The 19812-nt window shown below is 44.7% G+C and overlaps 1 protein-coding gene across 1 annotated transcript in view; it reads right to left on the bottom strand.

Annotated features, from left to right (window-relative positions):
* Positions 1 to 9983, bottom strand: part of TGFB2 (transforming growth factor beta 2) — a 69741-nt gene extending 59758 nt beyond the window's left edge. Inside the window, 1 exon segment of the mRNA XM_032185834.1 lies at positions 9250 to 9983. Coding sequence (XP_032041725.1) covers positions 9250 to 9592 — 343 coding nt within the window. The 5' untranslated portion in view covers positions 9593 to 9983.
* Between the last annotated feature and the right edge of the window lie 9829 nt (positions 9984 to 19812).

Here is a 19812-nt window from a genome sequence, read left to right as displayed (position 1 = left end):
ATGTCTGATCCAAAGAGTTTTGCAGTCAATGGAAAGACTTCCAGTGTTTTCAGCAGGCTTTGGACCAGGGCCCTTAATCTGGGGAACATACTCTCAAAAGGCAGAAAAACGGAAAGGTTTGGCTGTATCACATGTATAGCTGGCCTTGTGGCAAGTGTGCATTAGGCAGATTCCCTTCCAGACTCTACCTCAACAAATACACTTCCAGCCAGAGAAAATTAAGTCTCCCAATAAAGTGGGCAAATAATAGGACTCCAACTTGGAAGGAGGTAAGTTCCTTCAGACACATGATAGTGTTGTAACTCAGCCTCTGGCCACCTTTATAAAGATCTCTTTTTCTATATCCTTTTGGGGCTCTTTTCTTCCCCGATTTGCAAGGAGGATGTGAAGTTTCCAAATACATTGCTCCTAGCATTGAGGAGACATGTAAACTGCAATGGAGGAATCCAGATTAAAAGAGGGAGAGACAGCTCATACCCCCAGCAATCTGTTCGAGTCCATCCTAAATGAGACTAAGCTGCTCACTTAGCTCCCTTGCTTTCCAAATTGTATATCCTGGCAGGGAGCCTCTCAGTTCCTATCGCACCACCAGATCAGAGCAGCAGATTTATTTTCAAGAAAGCTTTGTTTCTCACTTGCAAACCCAAAGCTGTATGTACTGTCTGCTGCAATAGCCTGCCATTATATGCTAGGTAAACACATAACAAGCACAACAAATGAAACATACAGGCATCTTTCAGCAGACCTCAATGTTGAAATGTGGCTACTTCACTTCCAAAGCGTGCATCAGGGAAAAAAAAAATGATATGGAGCAGTGATTGGCACAAGACATATATAGTCCTTGCTCTGCCAGGGAGGCCCAGAGCCAACTATGACAGCCAAAAAAACTGGGCTGGATCGCTCAGAGATTGGGCAAGAATGAGAACACCAAGGATCTGCATGGATCCAACAAATCTCCAGGCAGATTAAAATATCCTATCGTGTTGGAGAACATAATACACTGTTTATCCTTCCCTGAGGGCAAATATCCCCTATGGAAGCATTGCCTGTAGGCATATGGATAAAGAAACAAACTGCTGATATCATACGTGTCAGTGGACCTGTCTCCATAAATTTTGCTTACTGGGTATTCATGAAGTCATATGATCCAGTCAACTGGACTGATTCCTGCACCAACCCCTTGAAGCGTGAATGCTAGGCGCTGTGATACAAAGGGAAGAAAGAGTGGCTTCTCTGTCACTACATTCACAGGGCAGCATTAACATCTCCCAGCTTGGCTAACCACCCCTGGAAACAAACAGAGGTGGGACAAGGAGATGCAGCCTGCCAGCGGTGAACACCAGACCCTCATCACACTGTGCCTGCCAGACTCTTCTGCCATTATTTTAGCCCACCACTGCATGCAAAAAGGGTAAATTTGCTGAGTTGTGTTTATATGCCACTTGGGAGATCAAAAGTTCTGCAGGGGTTATTCTTCCTAGTACACATCTGGGCAGTCCTGTAGTTCTTCATCACAGTTTACCCAAATCCCCCAAAAGACAATTTATAGATTATATTGGACAATGCTTGCCTATATAGGCAAGGGCTACTCTTTGACCAATTTTGGGGTATAGGAAATTATCTGGAAGCACAGTGGTAGGCTCAGGCTGATTAAGTATTATTGCCCAGAAACCTTCATCAAGTATGGGATTGCTAGGTACTCTCCAACCACTTCAAAAGAGTCAGGGCTGCTAATACCTACTAGTACCTCACCCTCCTAAGTACAGTGTCCACCCATGGGGTTGTTGGATCAACTCACAACTCCCCATGCAGTGAAAACCAGCATGTTCTGATTGCTATCTCTCAATCATCACTATAGTAAAGGTAAGTTACCAGCACTATTTCAGCTGAGCTAGCTGCTGAATTGCAAATGCTATATGTAAACAAAAACAAGCAATAGAAGGCACTTCAGCAGGCTTAGCTTGCCTTTTAAAATTCAAGGCAGGGGTTTAAAAGAGATGAAGCCAGGGAAAACATTGGATACTAACACCAGCCAAACAGGGAAAAATAACGAAGTTGTAAGACCAAAAAACTGAAATGGAAAGAATGACAGATTTACTGCTGCATTTGATGCACATAACCACTGATAGACTCTCCCCAGGAAGTGTTGAAATTACCATCACTGAAATGAATCCAGAAGCTAAAAATTAAATTATCCTTCCCAGAACATTCCAATTTGGGCTTTGGCAACACCAGATGTTTTAATGCTCTTAAATGTATGCACGCGCGTGAGCGCGCACATGCACATATGCACACATACATACTTAAGTACAGTATCCTCTTTCACACAAGACCTCCCTCCTGGTTTTCACAAAGTCAGACTGAACATAAGGTCATTTTGCAGTCCTTTCTTCAAAGTCTCTGCTCAAACGCACAACTGTCAAATTAAGCAATCAATAAGGAGCCTTACAGCAGCTCCAAGTTATGAATGAATGGCTATTTGTGAACTCGCCTGTCAAGACAGATGCGGTATTTGTCAGTGCAGCGTGGGTTAGATATGGTGGGAAGGAGCCAAACAAACAAAGCAAAAGGTCAATATCACAACATTTCCCTTTTTGCCTCCCCTCAGCTTGCCTAAAAGGATGCTACAGCTTTTGATGAAGTGTAATACAGTACTCTATTTACATGCAACCTATAATGCTTATTTGAAAAGAAATATTTTCACAAGACAAGTAAAAGAAAAATGTGTGCCAGGGGTTGAAGAGCATGAACTTTCGTGTGTAAAGAAGCTAAAACACAGAGGGATAAATCCAAGATTAACAGAAAACAACACATCTTTAGAAACTTTGTGATACTTGAATTGAGACCACCCTATGGAAATTGAAATATCATGCATTGTTTTTCTTGCATTAAAACATGTTATAACACCAAAACTCTCTCATCTTTCAAATTAAAACCTGAATGACAGAGAGATGTTCTAAAGGTCTTCTCCAACACTCAGAGCCATAACTTTGCTGCAGGGACTGCTGCAAGGTTTTGCTTCCCCTGAAAACCAAGCATGGATGCTAGAGAACCCATACAGCGATACTGGAGGTATTTCAGCAGTGCCTGTCTCCTTATAGTGAACAAGCAGCCTCTCTGTGCTGCTGACCAAGCTCATCCCCACCTGCCACTCTTCACGAGGAGCTGGGAGCTTTCCAAGCAGCATACATGAGCTGCCGTGCAGTCCCCTTCAGAAAACCTGACTCTGCTACCCAAAGATGAAACTTTTCTATTCTGGACCAACTTGCAGAGCACCAAAAACACATGAAAACCTGCTCACCAGACAGATCTAACGAAGCCAGGTCTAGCACTTCATTTCTCCAAGGCTAACCCTGTGCTATTTGAGCTCAGAGAACCACAGTACTAAATGAAGTCATGAGTCATTCAGAAACTCTAAAACAACTGATCACACTGGAAGAAGATAAAACATAACACTTCATGCTAAGTTTCTTCAACCCCTCATCCTCTTGTCACAGACGAATGTTCGAGTTTCTCCTCTACACTCCTTAGCTGTATTTCTTGTATGGCTCGGTACCCAGCTGCAGTCACTAAACAGCAGCAAGGACAGTGGAGACAAGCATGGGGGAGGCATTTCAAGAACCATAGCTGCTCTGGATGGTCTGCTACGGGAAGCCAACTGATAGCAATAAGAGAGCTAGGCATCAGTCTAGGCACAGATCAAAAAATAAACAAACAACAGCGTGGGGTGGAAGGCAAAATGCAAACTTCCTCTAAACAAATGACCAAACCAAAAAATTCAGCCTAAACAAATCAGCTGAAACACCCACAGCACAGCACTGCATTAAGTAATACCTGGGGAGTGCATCATTCTCTAGCCAAAAGCCGCCTGCTCAAAAACGTGCAGCATGTAGTTTCACAACAGGAACGGAAACACTTGTACCTTTACTAATGACTTGTTTTGTCACGATACGCTGGGCTTTTTCTCTTCATTTGCAGAACAGGAGCAGCCTAGCAGAGACCCTGCAACGGCAGAAGTGGCCAGCTGCCCAACAGGGTAAGGCCTTTTCAGGATCACAGGGCTACTGAAGAGCCTTTTCTTTCCTCTATGAAAAAGCTTGTACCATATATCCTCTTGACTGGGCTCTGATGCCTAAATGACAGATTTCAAATAAGTAAGAGGGATTTGAGCTGTCTGGCTTTCCTCATCCCCCGTAAACCAGGCCCCAGTTCAGGAAACTAATTAGGCACGCATATAACCTTAGTGTTAATGAGTCTATTCATGCATGTGAAGTTCTGCATGTGTTTCAGCACCTTGCGGAAGAAGTTCACTAAGGACAATAGCCCAGAGTCCTCATCCATCTTTTTGCTCAGCAATTTTGCAAGCAAGAGCCTCACACTCACAGAAATACCCTGGAAGTTACAACTTCAAAATAATGCAGTCATGCACTATTGTTCTCATGCTGTGCACCAAGGATGATTTCGGGTAAAACCGGCAGCTGATGAAGATTAAGATGGTGCTCTGTTGTTTTTGCACAATTGCTTGTTCCTACCCAGTCCTACAGTCAAGCAGAGCCAGCAAGAGCAACACCAGCACTGGGCATTCCCAGCAGATCTCCAGCCCTGAGCTCTGTAATTTATGGGAGGGCTTCACAAAGCATAAGAAGACAAGTACACATTTCCAGATAGGCCTCTGGTACTGTAAAACTCTCACACCACCAACGGGCTGGGGGCAGCAGGGGCAGTGATACACTTCTAACCTTTTCACTCAACAAATGACAGGGTGGAAGTGTCTCTTTAAAACAGACATTAGAGATAAACAAGGAGGGCTGCAACAACAGCTTTGGACAACAGCTCTACGTTTTTCTTGCAGGTCTTCTCAACTTTCAGTAGTGAGAGCTAAGTAGTGGGACACAGGTCTTTTGCATTTCTGGAGGTGTAGGCTTCTTCCTCCAGAAGAAATGCAGTGAGGTGGATTTACCGTGCCAGACCATGACCTCCCCCTTTCCCAGTAAGTAACCGATGATTCAGAAGGCAGTCAGGAAACACACACGCTGCACCCAACCATCTGCTTGATACGAGTGGGAGTTGAAGAAGAGAGCTCCCTTTGATTTCGGCTGTACTCGGTTAGCACACCAGAGCATGTTATTTTATTATCCCCCTTAGCACGTAGATGACTACTGTCCAGAAAATAACCCTGCCTCTTTTTAAAGCCATCTGCAATTTCCTGTTTTCTACATCCCCACATAGGAAGACTGTAATAAGTGCCACTCATGAACAAGGAACTGTTCCTCCCACGTCTCTCCTCAGGGAAGCCCTCACATTGCTTCAGGTCCTTTGTGCAAATGACAGCAAGCCTGGTGAACGTGCAGTAGGCATCCTACAAGGAGGTGCTCCAGAGCCCTACCGTAAGGTCAGCACAGCTCGGTTTTAAACTACACTGCTCCTCCTAAGACTTTCCGTATCATTAACAACATAGGAAATCCTGCAAGATTAAGTTCTCTGTTCTGCTAAATGCAAACACACGTGAGCTGCACAGTTGTAGCTGTTCATGTCATGGTGATGATGCTGGTGGTGCTGGGAGGCCAGAGCTGCTCCTGAACCAGCAGCTCTTGTACCCTGCAGACAAGAAGCCCACATACATATAATTACTCGTAAATCGAGTCCTTGTTGATAAAGTAGAAGCATGTCATTGTGCCCAGTTAGTTTATAATGTTGTCTTTCATTAGGTAAACGCTCAGGAGAATGACAGTCTATGTAAAGCAATATTCATGGCACTGAACTCCCAAAATGACAAATCCTACCACCAACCTCAGGCGGGAAGCTGGGGAGGCAACTGCATACTAACACAGTCCAAAATCTATGCAAAACCAGGACCAAGCCCAGAACTGTGATTTCTTGAGCTACTGAGTCCTGACTGACCCATCTCCCACCATGCAGTACACTGAAAATATACATGACTGAGGCTTAAGCCATCAATAATGACCAATTCATTGACTGTGATAAAACTTGCTATGAATAAAAACTACAGAATTGGGCTCCACCCCCTGCATACACGTGTTGCCTCTTTTTCTTTAGTGTTCCAGGTATGCACTAGTAATGCAATCTGTAATACATAACTGTGCTGGCATTAAATTTCTGTTTATTTTCAGTGCAGTGATGATTATTCAACCTCAAATCGATAATTAGGTTAGGTATCAGGCCCCAGATGATCAATGAGGAATTGATAAATAACAAAACGTCTAAGATGACTTGACCTCTGGCTGCCAACCAGTCTTGGGAGAGATTTAAACTTCCAGACTCTAATCCACATTGTCGCAAGCACAACACACGCAGGCATGCTTCACAAACAAAAGCCTTTGGTTTTTTCACAACCTCTTTAGAGTATTTTTTCTGCCACCGCTTTTCCTGTCAGTTGGCTTTGGGTCTGGTAGTCCCCAGATTGCTGAATTTCCACATATATTTCCATACTAGATGTGTCTTTAACCTCAAGTGGACTGTCAAGCCAGATGCCAGATGCCCCCTTACTTCCTCAGTGCAAACTATCAGTAAACCTTAGCATAACTCTACTTTGAGTCTTAAACTAACAGCATGTGAAAAGATTAATATGAATAAATTCAAAACTAATCAGATCCCTTCTTTAAATGTTGACACAGTATTATTTATATCCCATAAATACCTTCTTGACTAAAATTCATCCCAGGAGATTGGCACCTTGCCAGTTCTATTCATATTTACTGTATTTATACAGTACAGTTGGCCAAGGATAATATTTAAGACAAAATATGCCTTAGGGTATATACAATATCTCTTATAGTTTTCCTTTTAAATCTCCTCATTGCTAAAAATATTTAGTCTGAACTTTATAAAATGCCCCACAAAGACCTATCAGCAATCTGTAGTGATATATTGCTGACTATGAGTATAATTAGAGCATATTTGTAATACTTGGGTTGTAGTCAGTTGCTGAACGCTAACAACTTGTGGTAAGAACTGAACCACTGATCTTTCCCATGCCTTCCTCCCGGCAGCTTGTGACCTCCAGTGCGTCCGTGCTGATCCCCTTCTCCCCCAAGTACAGCAGAAGCTGCAGAGTTAAAAAAAAATCCACTCTGAAATGCCTCGCAGGAAGCACCCAGGGCCACCAGACCTGCGCTTTCAAGATCTTCCTTTAAAATATGGTGGAGCGATTTCTTCCTTGCTGTCTTTTTTGGAAAGGTTCACTCCGTCCAGTATAACTAGAGAGCAGTGGAAAAACAGTTAACCTACTTACTCTGATGTTCGCAACAGCACTTGCACAGTAGTACTGGATCGGCTGCTGCAGGGCCCTCTGATCCCAAACTTGTGATGCACTCTGTTGGTAGATACCTGCAATCTCCTTTGCTCTTCCAAAACCTCGATCGATCCTTCAGCACAAATCTGGCCTCTGCTGAGGTTTTAAAAATAGATCCTCTTTCGTCAGTGCCATCCAAGTCACACACCACAGATATTTTAATTTTCTGGAAAGTCTGTGGCTGTATTTTGGACAACCAATTCTCTGCCGTTTGCTCACGCCAGGGAAAAGGACAGATGTGTGGTCAGGGCTGAGGCGCTTTACCTTCAGCGACAGCCACAGGGTCAATTCCACCACTAACGGCCTCCCTAACCTTTGCTCTGAGGTGCTCATCACTCTGCTAGGGACATGACCTGGTAGGTCGCAAACCAAAAGCACTGACTTACACCAGCAAAACCCTACTGCATGCTCTAGAAGAAAACTGACACGGTTTCTGTGTTCTCGCTATTGCTGTGAATTACACGGCACCTCCTTGCTCATACCCACTTGGCTCCAAATAGACATTTTTTTAAAAAAGTATTTCTTCCCTCAGGGTAACAAGGGTGGAGTGTATTTATCATGGCTATTAGGGATGGTGCCATAATTACAATAATAAAATGGCTCTGACTGCCAGGGTGTCCTGTACCTGATGGTGTCATTTAACAATAAAGGGAGAAAGGGAGGCAGCTGCACCGATCGTAGAGTTCGGATACCTTGGCTGGCATCCTGGGACTCTCACATGCAAGACAGAGCAAGCCCCAGAGCTGCAACTTGCTAAACTAAAAATAAATAGAAGAAAATGCAATTAGAAACTCTAAGATAAAGTTACCAAGATGGCTGCATTATCTATTTAAGCAAGAGGTACGTGCTTTTCAAAACCAGACAGTAAGTATATAGGGCATCAAGTGGCGGGGGAGGGAAGAGAGAGGGAAGGGAACGAAATGAAAAGACTACGGGCTCGACTTTGGATACGCGAATGGTGGAGTTATTTTCTGCTTCTGGTATTTCACTTTCCTGGTTATGATGATGATCTAGATTCTTTTAAGGGAGTGCAGTGCAGTGCTTTTTCTTTCTTCTTCTTTTTTTTTTTTTTTTCCCCTGTACACTTAAACTTCACTACCAAAACAAAAAGGCACGTCGTTACGATTATTAATCATGCTAAGTGGATTTGGTCAGCACGGAGCATTTGTACCCTTCTGCTGTGCACAACGTGGCGTAGATCATCAGAAAGTCGTTAATAACAGCAAAAAGGCAGACGGGCTGAGACAGGTTCCAAGAACCGAGGCTAACCAGAAGGGAAAACTTTTCCTGTACCTGAAATGAAAGCGCCCATGAACTGAACCGGGCGGCTAGTTACAGCTGGAAGAGGAGGGAGGATGTCTGTGCCTCTGTCCTCTCCGAGTACTGATCTGCACAGCATCTGCAGGACAATGTGCCAGAGGGGCGCAGAGAGAAGGGAAGGGAAGCTGGCGGTGATTTTTTTTTTCTATTTTTTTTTCTAGACCTCCTTTTCTTTTCAGTTATGGAGAGATGGAAACCTGCCCAATACAGACACTCCAAGGGAAACAACAACAGTGGAAAGATATTGGCTCTTTTTGGAGGCTGCACACGGGGCTGCGGGGGAGCCGAGCCGGTGCTGGGGAGGGAGCGGGATCCCAGGCGGGGGGCAGCCGTGCTCAGGTAGGTGGTGGTGGGCAGTGCAGGCACCCTGCGGAGCTCCTGGGTGACTCGAGGGCATCTGAAATCCCGTGAGTCTGGAGGTAGCTGAGCCCCCCACACTGTCCACATACATATCCCCCCCTCACCTAAAAGAAACCCTATAAGTAACCACCTAAGACGTTGAGAACTGGAGCAGAAAAGGAGGAATACGATGCACAGGGCTGGTATTTCAAGGTGGTGGCCACTGCCAAGCCTCGGGGGCAAAATTACACACACATGCACAAACACAGAAGACTTACTTTCAGGGTAAAAAGGCTGCATGTCTATTTTGTAAACTTCTTTGGCATAATACTCCTCGTCACTCCTCTCCCTTTCACAAGTGGCGGCTCTGTGGTTGGCTTTCTCTTGCAGCAGGTCCCTGGTGCTGTTGTAGATGGAGATGACCTCCGGGGGCACCTCCTCGGGCTCGGGGTACTCGTCCGGGGGGCTGGTGAGCTTCAGTTTGCTCAGGATCTGCCCCCGGATCGCCTCGATCCTCTTGCGCATAAACTGATCCATGTCGAGGGTGCTGCAGGTAGACAGGCTGAGAGCCACGGTGGCCAGATCCAGGGTGAGAAACACGCTCAGGAGATAGCAGTGCATTTTAAGTGTTTAAATACAGCGCCCCCCAAAAAAAGAGTGACTTTAACAACGAACAACAACAACGGAGGGAAGAAAAATAATAAAAAATATCAAGGGGATGTGTGCAAACAAAGGGAAGATCTGCAGACAAAATGCAGTTAAAAAACGGACCGCAAGGACGGCTTGCGATCGAAAAACGCACGGGAGGCGTCAGTGAAAAAAAAAAATAAATCACAAAAAACACAATAATAATACAAAAAAGGAGCTACGACTGGAGGAAATTCGGAGGGGCGAAAAAATAAAATAGAATAAGACGGGGGTGTAGGGAGGGGGAACAAACCGATAAACAAACCCGCGAGTCGCGTAAGTCGGAAAAGAGGCTGTTCTCAGCGAGCTGGCGGAGCAGGGTGGAAAACGCACACAGGCACCAAAAAAAAAAAAAAAAAAAAAAAAAGAGGAGGGAAGGAGGGAGGGAGTTAGGGAAGAAGTGATGGGTACGGCAGGGCGCTGCGGCACCGGGGGAGGCGCGCACGTGTGCGGCCGGCGGCGCGCAGCCCCGAGCCCCGGCAGCGAGCGGTGCTGCTGCTGCTGCTGCTGCTGCTGCTGCTGCTGCTGCTGCTGCTGCTGCTGCTGCTGCTGCTGGTGTTGCTCCGGCCGCCCGCCTCCCGCCGGCTGCTGCCTGCGCCCCGCGCCGCATGCACCGACCCACCCCCGCCCGGGCCGCTGCGCTTTTTTCGCAGCTCCCTCCTCTTCCTCCTCCTTCCGCCGCGCTCCGCCAGGCAGCGCCGCCGCCGCCTCCCCGGCAGCAGCGTCCCGGGGCCGAGCCGCGCCGCTGCCCCCCCCCCGGCGGCTCCCCCCCCGGCGCCCCCCGGCCGCGGCGCTCCCGGCGAGGAGGGGACGGGTGGCGGCAGCCAGCATCGCGGCCGCGCGGGGACACGGCCCTTTATAGGGCCCTTTATAGGGCCGCCCCGCCCCGCCGCTCGCCCCGCCGCGGGGTGACGTGGTGGGGCCGCGGGGAGCCAGCCCGGGGCGCCGCCACCCGCCGCCGCCGCCTCCCCCCCCGTGGGGGGCACCCCGCCGCCCCGGCTCTCTCCCCCCTCCTGTTTAAAAGGGAAGGCTTTGAGGCTGCTTGCGCCCGGTACTACATCGGGCCGAGCGGCAGCGCTGCTCCAGAGGAGTAACGGAGCCGGGTGGGAGCCCGGGCGGAGAGCAGGGAGCGCCCCGGAGGGACCCCCCCCCGCGCTCTGCCCCTTCCCTTCTCTGCACGTTCGCTGCCCCTGCCCGGCAGGGAGGGACGAGCAGCGTTTGCTCCTTCCCCGAGGTGTGCTCGTACCTCCTCGCCCGCACTTGACAGGAGCTCTGGAGCCCCGCGGAATGACTCCGTCATTCAGTTTTTTCCGCTGCCTCCTTCGGCCGCAGCGAACATCGCAGGCTCGGGCCGTGCAGGCAGCCGGGGGCTGGTGCTGTGACCTCGGGAGGACGGCTGCACCCGGCTCTGGAAACATCATTCCTGGGTCCACTACACATCCCGCGACTTCGTGCCGCGAAGCTCTTTCACAGCCCATTTATCAGCCCTGTTGATCAGCGTTTACTTTGTAAAAAGTTTAGGTAGCCTTTTCCTTCCCCTCACCCCTTCTGTCCCCAAAGCCCCCTCTGAATTAACGTTCCTCTTCCTTCTTGGTGCATCTGCACAGAAAAGGTCTTCCTCCAAACCATGACAGCCACGGGCTGGGGAGGTCACGGCGCTGCGGTGTGCTGCTTGCATTGTGCAGGATTCCCCCACGGAGGAGTCCTGCCAATGCTGCCAAACCGCAAGGAAGAGATGCAGAGAGACAAAGGAGCTGAGGATATATATTTACAAGTACTGTGCACATGCAGTTTTTGGAAATAAATTTACTCTTCATCCTTTAGAAGTACTTGGGTGTGTATGGCACTTGTCACTGCGAGGCTGTATCGTCCCCAGTCCAAGAGCTAATGGTGCTTTCTGCCTAAATCCATGAATTCCTGCAAGGCCAGATTAAACGTCTGGGCCACAACATCACATTTTTACTGCTGTGCATGTCAATGTCCCACTCCTACTGACCTCAAAAACACAGCTGCAGTGAGAGGAATGGCAACGTTTCCAGAATTACTCAAATAAATAAGCAATCTCAACATGTAGACTCAGCTGGTTTCACTTCTGCAACACACCTGTACAAAACCAAGGGGACAGTTCCTTGAGCTGTTACATCTCACAGCTCAGCTGACTTCACTGCTCAGCTGACGAACCAGCGCTGCAGCACAAGGTGCCTCAACTGCAAATACTTCTAAAGGAAAGGCTTATTGAGTTATTTCCTCCAAAAGCTCCAGCAAAACCCATGGAGAAACACCTTGCTCTAACCCCATGGCCCAGTAACAACACTTGGCTGCTGTTAATGCACTGCCCAGTGCTTGCCTTGGGGGCTTCTGAGCAGCCCTGGGGACAATGCTCGACACTTTCCTGCCCTGCCAGATCCCCCCAGATTCTTGCATTTGTTCAAATTTGGAGAAAAGTAAACACACACACACACACACACACACACCCCTTTGCCATCTCTTTTGCAAGAAGCAGCCCCATAGCCTGTAGGACTGTGAAGATGGGGCTGTGCCTGGTGCTGTGGCAGTATGGGTTCCCCCTGCAGCCAGAGGTGCTGGAGGCCCAAGCTCCACAGAAGCCCTCTGCAGAAGTCACCAGGGATGCCTCCAGGCTGACAGCACACCAGGCTGACTAGGTTTTGAATGCTGCTGCGATTCCTTCTGATTTGGCAATGTTTCCTCAGAAACATTTTTTTTTTTTCCTAGTCCCTTTAAAACCCATCTGTTTTGTTCACATTCGAGGTGGCCTGTTTGCTTCTGTTTCTGACTCTCTCAGTGTGACATGGGGTGTCAGGTTTACCCGGGTTCAGATCTCTATTTTGCCTCACTGCTGCAACAAAGCTGAATTCCCTACAACTTTCTGGTATCACCATGGTGATGTTTTTGCCACGCAGGACTTCCTGGGAGCAGCGGCACAGACAGGCTTTGGCTTTTCTGTTACGAAAGCCCCGGCCACTTGAGCTAAATCCCCAACAGCTGCAGCTGGCCCATCGCACATGCCTGAGCTGCTCTGATTCGCCCCAGGAAAGGACACCTACCTACTCGCCAAATCATTAAAACGCACATTGGCGTCCATAAACACCGACTTTCCATTTTGCAAATGGAAAATATCTGGAACATATACATCATGATATACACACCATGACTTATCTGATCTCACTTCCCAAATCTCCCCGCTGCACGTATTTGTCTCTCCTCCTCCCCAGGGTACAAGCCTCTAAATGGGTGACAGCTTTACCTCACTAAAGGAAGCATTACACAGAAGAGGCTATCAGAGATTACCAAGCCAAACTGCACGCGCTCTTCAAAGCTAGACAAAGAGCAATATCACCAGAACTTAATAATCACGTGCCCTCCACAGGTAATTCAGCTTCCACTTTTTACCTTTAAGTTTCAGATAGCTGTCAAAAGACATCCTAATCACAGCTTTGTGTGTTATCCTGAAACACTCTTTATTTTTATCCATTTCAAAACAGTTTGTATTTAATGAGCACCCGCTAGCTTCAAAAGCTGTTGGGATTACCAGGCACTAAAGCTGAACTAACCCTGCACTTGCCCATTCTCTCTACCTCTATGAAATGGACTTACCCTGTGTGGCTGCTGTCAGTGGGAGCTTTGTAAGTCAGAAAGCAGGAACTGGCCCTCAGCATTTACACAGGGAAAGAACAGAACTCATCTGTTCTAGAGCTTTTAATTCAATACAATACCGTCTTTTTATATATTGATTTATTTTTTTTTTAATAAACAGTAACTGTTTATTAGAAAAACAGGGACACCTGGAAAGTTACTTCACTAAACTTAAAAGTTTCATGTTTCCTATTAACTTAAAAATTATGTGGTCAGGATTTTACAATTTGTGGTTTCTTTTTAGATTGTTTTGGTTATACGCAAATGTGCTGTGCAAAATACAAAGGCAATAATCTTTCTAAAATTGCTGACGACCAGGTCATTAAGTAAGGTGGCCGGCCACATTTTATACACTAAAGAACACTGTTAGAAGAGGAATAACTTTTAAAAGTTAAGAGGTGACTTTTGTAAACTCGCACACTGATGACGACTGTAGGATGCTTGCACAATTAATTCTTTGTGGCATGCACAGAAATCAGCAGCAGTTGCTGTGGTCATGCAGAATCTCAGCTATTCTGATGCAGGGTGCTAGGCAAAAACTTTTGAATTCTCCTTTTTATAAAAGCACGCATAAGAAGGTTCAACTTGAAGAGCTGAGGTGACACCTAATAAAGGTAAGGCAAAAAGGAGATGACAAATAATGGAAAATTTTAATATATACACCATAATAACCCTCTAGATTTTTCTGTTTATTATCTTTACTGAAGTACAAGTCCACACTTCTGTGCTGTACATTTCATTACTGTGTGCAGTAATGCCTATATGAATTTTGAGAGCAAATCCTGCTGACCTTACTAATACAAGCAGCCCCACTGCCGCGAGGATTGCATTTCACACAGCCCCAGCCCCCTTCTGCAACGCTCGTGTTCCAGAAGATAATGGCTACTTTATATAACACACTGTTTAACACGCAAGACTGCTATCCATATATACACATGCATGTGTAACTACTTGCCAACTGGCAAATCGAAGGTATGTTTCTGATATGTATGTGTATATATATAAATTAAAGTGGAATACATACATACACGAAAGTTCTCATTCCCACAAACACAGTCAGTAAGCTCTGTGGAAATGACCACAAGAGAACTGTCAACAGGATATGGCCCAGAAAGCCATTCAGGAGGCTCTTCTGGGATCCTGTGGAATGCCACCCCCTCCACCACCGTATTACAGTAAGCAGTAATGTCCACAAGGCAGTGTGCAGTCTGTATTTAGAACTGTACCTTAATAAAATACATCTAAATGGTACTACGAAAACAACAACATCAGACAGGATCCCGATCCCAAGACACCTCAAGTCAATATTACTAAAATTTACAGGAATGGGAGGTACTGAGATATTATAGCTGGCCCTTAGAATAACTCTCCTGCAAAAGTCCAAGAATTCTACAAACAAAAAGGAACATGACCATTAGTCTGCATTTCATTGCTATGGTTATTACCCGTCTTATGGAGCTTGGATTTGACATCCTAGAAAATAACTCCCCGGTGGTAAAGTTGCCCACGCTCTCCAAAGAGTACTGCAGGACACTACGGAAATCAACACCATTATCAATGGGCTAAAAATTCCTATCCTGAAATATACATTTGTTTTTTAAAAAGGTTGCAAACACACATCAGTGCTGCATTCAAAGGCTTTCCTTCTTCTAACAGCCAATTCCCATCTTCAAATTAGTTAAGACTGAAGCCTTGATAAAAATTTCATGAATGCCAGACAAGTTCCGCCATGGTTATACCTCCCAGTTTGATCCTCTCATGTTCTCTTCCAAATCTGCTTGTCAGCCCTGGGGTTACCACACTAATCTTCTCTGTATCTTTCCAGTTTTAGTGTATGTACCACCAAAAAAAAAAAAAAAAAAAGGCCTTCCTTAATCCTAGCACCTGTGGTTTTAATCACCACAGGAAATTCTGTTTCCACTAAAGTCAGTAAGATTTCTACTGTAAGTATCAGCAGAGGAAAATGATCAGGTTTGCTAACTAAAAATAAAAAATAAAAGAGAGAGAAATGCAAGCGCAGGGGTTTATATACCACAGGGTCTTGACATCTACCTACAGCAAGCATGACAAAGTAAAGACAGTAGGGTAGAAGTCATCCCTTTAATCTCTGTGTTTGAACCCCTGACCTGCATCTCTTTCTCAGTATTACGGCTGTTGCCTGCTATTTCTGAACCACTCCATGATGATTTGGGTTATGCCCCACAAAGTAACATACAAATGATACCTATAAATACTGTATTCCTAACAGAGCATCAATTGGAGTTTATTTCAGGAAATTAAAGTTATGCAACTCAAGTTAGAATACGCATCACATTGCACTACAGAGGTTTAAGAAGATTACGTATGGAGCAAGATTAATTGGCAGCAAATTCAAAAAATGGGCCAGCCAATAATGCAATATTTTAACCCATAAAAAGCCAGACAGCCTGGGGACTGGAATCCTGGCTTCTTCACAAGCTGCTGGTGAAGTCCACACAGAAAGAAAGCTTTAGTGAGTTTATGCAGCTTCAGAAATGTTTTTCCTGATGTTTTTAAGCGACACACATTTGAGATAATCCCCATGAGTTTACAGAATGCAGTGCTTTGTTTCATATTACCCCAGGGGAAAAAAAAAAAACAACACACATGCACTGTTAAGGTTTTCTGCTGCACTCACAAAACTAGTTCTGGAGAAAGTCTTTGTATTGCCTTTCTCTCTCCTCCCAGTCTCACACATTTTTAAACCTGCTTTCTATGCCTGGCTACCAAAACCAACGAAAACAATATTCTTGAGTGGCTCCATTTCAGTTCAGTTGGGATTCATCTCCCTATAGCAGAAGATATTTTTCTCCCTATAGCAGAAGATATTTTTCTCCCTATAGCAGAAGATACTTATATTCTAAGATACATATTTATCTTCTGCTATAGCTGAGATATTTATATTATCCTGAGGGCTGCTCTTTAAATGTACCAAATACTGGAAAATTTGGCAACCTTAGCTTGTAATTTTTTTCATTGTAGAAGTCTCCTTTCCCACCCTGCATTATATAACACATCCTTCCTTTACTTTGCAGCATCTTACGCTACCTCAGTAGGCAAAGAACATCAACTACAGCTTTCTTTCCCATCTGAGGTGCTACAGACCCATCAAGGCTATCAGATTTAGGCAAGTGCTCAAACAGATGCACATCTGCCAGCCCAGGGCTGAATGTGGCAGCCCTCCTGAAGGTATACCTCAAGAGGAGGGGTTTGTGACACACCCCTTCTAAGAAGGGAAAGAATGGCATTGTTCAGAAAAGATTTAAGAACAACTGGTATCAAGAGCAGGAGAATTACATGTATCACCATTAACTACGTCAGAGGACGATCTGTCCTTTGGACATCAACTTTCTCTGTCACAGATACAGGCTGACAGCTAAATGCCTACTCTCACAAATGTTAATGACGTGAGTGTTCAGACAACATTTACAGGTAAATTAAAAAAAAAAAAAAAAAAAAAAAGCACACAAGCCTATAATGCAGCTGTTAGATCCAGTAACAACTCGAATAAAGGACTCTGACTAATTGTGCTCTTAACCAATTACTGTCCTACCAGTATTGAGAAGAACCATTAGGAATAAAGCATGAAACAGAAGGCTCTTTTCCACTTATAACTTTAGCAAGTTTGGGGCACTAAGTTCTCTGTTATTATGGATAAATGCCGTAACTGTTTTAGCCAAATTTCCTTCATGAATAACAAGCGTATAAAGTCAGTGACATGTACAAGGGAATACAGAAAGACACCCAGAGCAGGTACGTACATTACTTCAGTACATTTCACTTGGTTCACAAGGCCATATCCACAGGTGACCCTCACAGCCACTCCTCATTGCATCATGGTTCGTTACATTGCTTCCTGAACTACCAAGGCTTCAAACAGGCTCCCTGTCTTTGACCTTCAGAGGCCAAATCCAGTGGGTCACCTGCAAGTTGTCTGTATGTAGACAGCACGATGCATAAGGAGGGAAGGAATTATATACTACTTTCATACAAATTTATCACTAGTTTGGCAGGTCATCTTGATTACTAACCTCAAATAATGGTGGCAACTTTTTGTGACAACTATCTTAACACAGCAGCATACAGAGACAGCATGCAAAGCACTGATGGAATAAGAAACCAAACTTAGTTCTGTAGTACAAAACAAACAAACAAACAAACAAAAAACAATTTGTCATAAGGCAGATGGTCTAGCATTATGCTCCAACAGTAACTGAAGTGAATGAGAAACAAAGACAATGGTCTGTCTCTGGTTAAGTGCAGTATTGATGTTACAGGAAGACACAGAGGTAACTCATTTCCCTTTTTACTTAAACTATCTTTTTTACATAAAAGTTATTTCACTTTCACTTTAATTCTAGACAATAACACACAAGATTGTAGTAATTGCTCCAGCAATTAAAAAAAAATAAAATTAATGAACAGAAAACAGCAGTGGTACTGGCGGTCTTGGCCTAACCTGGTTGCACTGAGACAATGTCAGAAAGGCGTTCAATGTCTTGCAAGGCCGAGTCCCTTTGCTAACAAAATCTGCACAATGAATGGCAATGTATTATCCCCATGAGCTGGATTTGTTTGTTCAATTGTTTTACTGGAAGTGTATTTATACTTAGGTCTAATACATTGTCTGGCAGAGTAAGGAGCCCTGAAACGGATAATCTTGCCTGAAGGTTCTGAAAAATCTTCGTTGTCTCTCTGTCATGAAGTAACACCCACTTGAGAATTTTATGAAGTATCTTTTTAATAAAAATATATTTCTTTCATAAGCGCATAACCAAGAAAATTTCAGCAGGTATTGTCAAGTACTCCAATCACCTAAAAAAAAACAGTATGCAAAAACACACTCTTGTCACCAATGCATAGCTGTGACATCTGTTACTTTTGAACTGTAAGCTCTTTGGAAACTCATGGGAATTATAAATTAGAAAGTCTTATCACCATTGCGTAGGTTGCTAACAACATGGTTTTGATCACTTTTGATCTCCAAAGCAGCACTGCAAGGTGGCAACTGCATGTATGGTAAGTGCAGGTATGTCAAATTCTCAATTACAAAGAAGAGTAAGTTGTGGTACCCAACCCTCTAATGAGGGTTTTCATTCAGAAGCCCAACTTTAGGCACGTTTTCTGAAATGGATGCACACCAGTATCTGTCCCTGAACGCAGGGCACTCAGTATAAGGCTGCCTCAAAAGAACACTGTTAGGAAGCTGCAGAGGTGGAAAAAAAGCCCAGAACTGCTCACTACATGTATTTCTGTCAGCAGCTTCCCACTCCGATACATCAGTGCCAACAAGCTTTGCAATTTACAGATCACTTGTAAAACAAAGAAAGTCCTCTTTAAATAAATTGTAAACAACAAGAAAGTCAATGCAGTAAATATTCAAAGTAAATCATAAACATCTACAAACTAGAAAGCTTTTCACTACCATTTTGCATGGATCAAGCAATTCTTACATTTGTTTCTGTTCTGAACAAGAATGGGAATGTTCTTCCTGACTGGGATAGAAAAACAAAGTTAAAAGCAACAAAGTGACTCTATAGCCAAGGGCCCTTGGTCATAATCTTCAGGATTACATTCATAAATGTAGTTTATAAAAGGCTCAGGAATGGCTATTGGAAACTCCAATATTCAAATATGTTAACGTTTTTTTAAATTACAGCAAACAACCCTATGCTACCCTCATTCCAAAGGATGAAGCATCGCACCAACACAAGCATCTTTCAGCAAGTGCTGAAACCATTCAGTTCAACATAAGTCTTATTTCAACATCTCTTAAGAGAAAAAAGTGTTTTTTTTTCTAAGAAGTATTGGCCACTCTGTGTGTAAAAAAGAATGATTAAGGAAAAGCCCTAATCTAGTAGATCATCTACAAAGGTGAAAACTTTGAGGTTTACATGCTGATAGAAACTAAAAGCCTTTGCATTAAGGGTAACAGTGAAGGAAATTAACGATCTGTTAACCAAGAACTTGCCCTGTCTCCAGTGTCTGTCATTGAGGTCCTAGAATATGTTTAGCATTTTGTTTAGCAGTAGGATCCTATCTATTAATAAAAGTTTAGGAGACTTCAATATTTAAAGCCTTCTCCTGGCCCCTCTTACTCTTTACCTCAGCAAGTCTTGAAGAAATCATTGAGCAATTTGCAGGGGCTGGAAGTAAGCAACACTGATGACTGTTCTGTGTGGATATTAACTAAGCCAGGACTCATTTCATAAGAATGAGGAGTTTGTCATTTTAAGTTGTGCAGCGTGGTGTGCCAGATGACTTCTGCCTTCCTCCCTGAAGACAGCTACTGAGCCAGCTCTGAACAGATGCAGCATTACAGAACACCTTCTTCTGGAAGTATCAGATAGTCAAAATACTTTTATGGACTCCAAACAAAAAGAGAGAAGAGGAAAGAGAAAGAGCCCTGTCTCCACTAGGAAGCAGCAGGGACCCCAGGCAGCAGCTTCCAGCCCTTTTGTTCTGCTCAACTTCTGAACTCC

This window comes from Aythya fuligula, chromosome 3 (assembly GCF_009819795.1).
Source record: "Aythya fuligula isolate bAytFul2 chromosome 3, bAytFul2.pri, whole genome shotgun sequence".
Taxonomy (NCBI): Eukaryota; Metazoa; Chordata; class Aves; order Anseriformes; family Anatidae; genus Aythya; species Aythya fuligula.
This window is presented reverse-complemented; position numbering and strand designations above follow the sequence as displayed.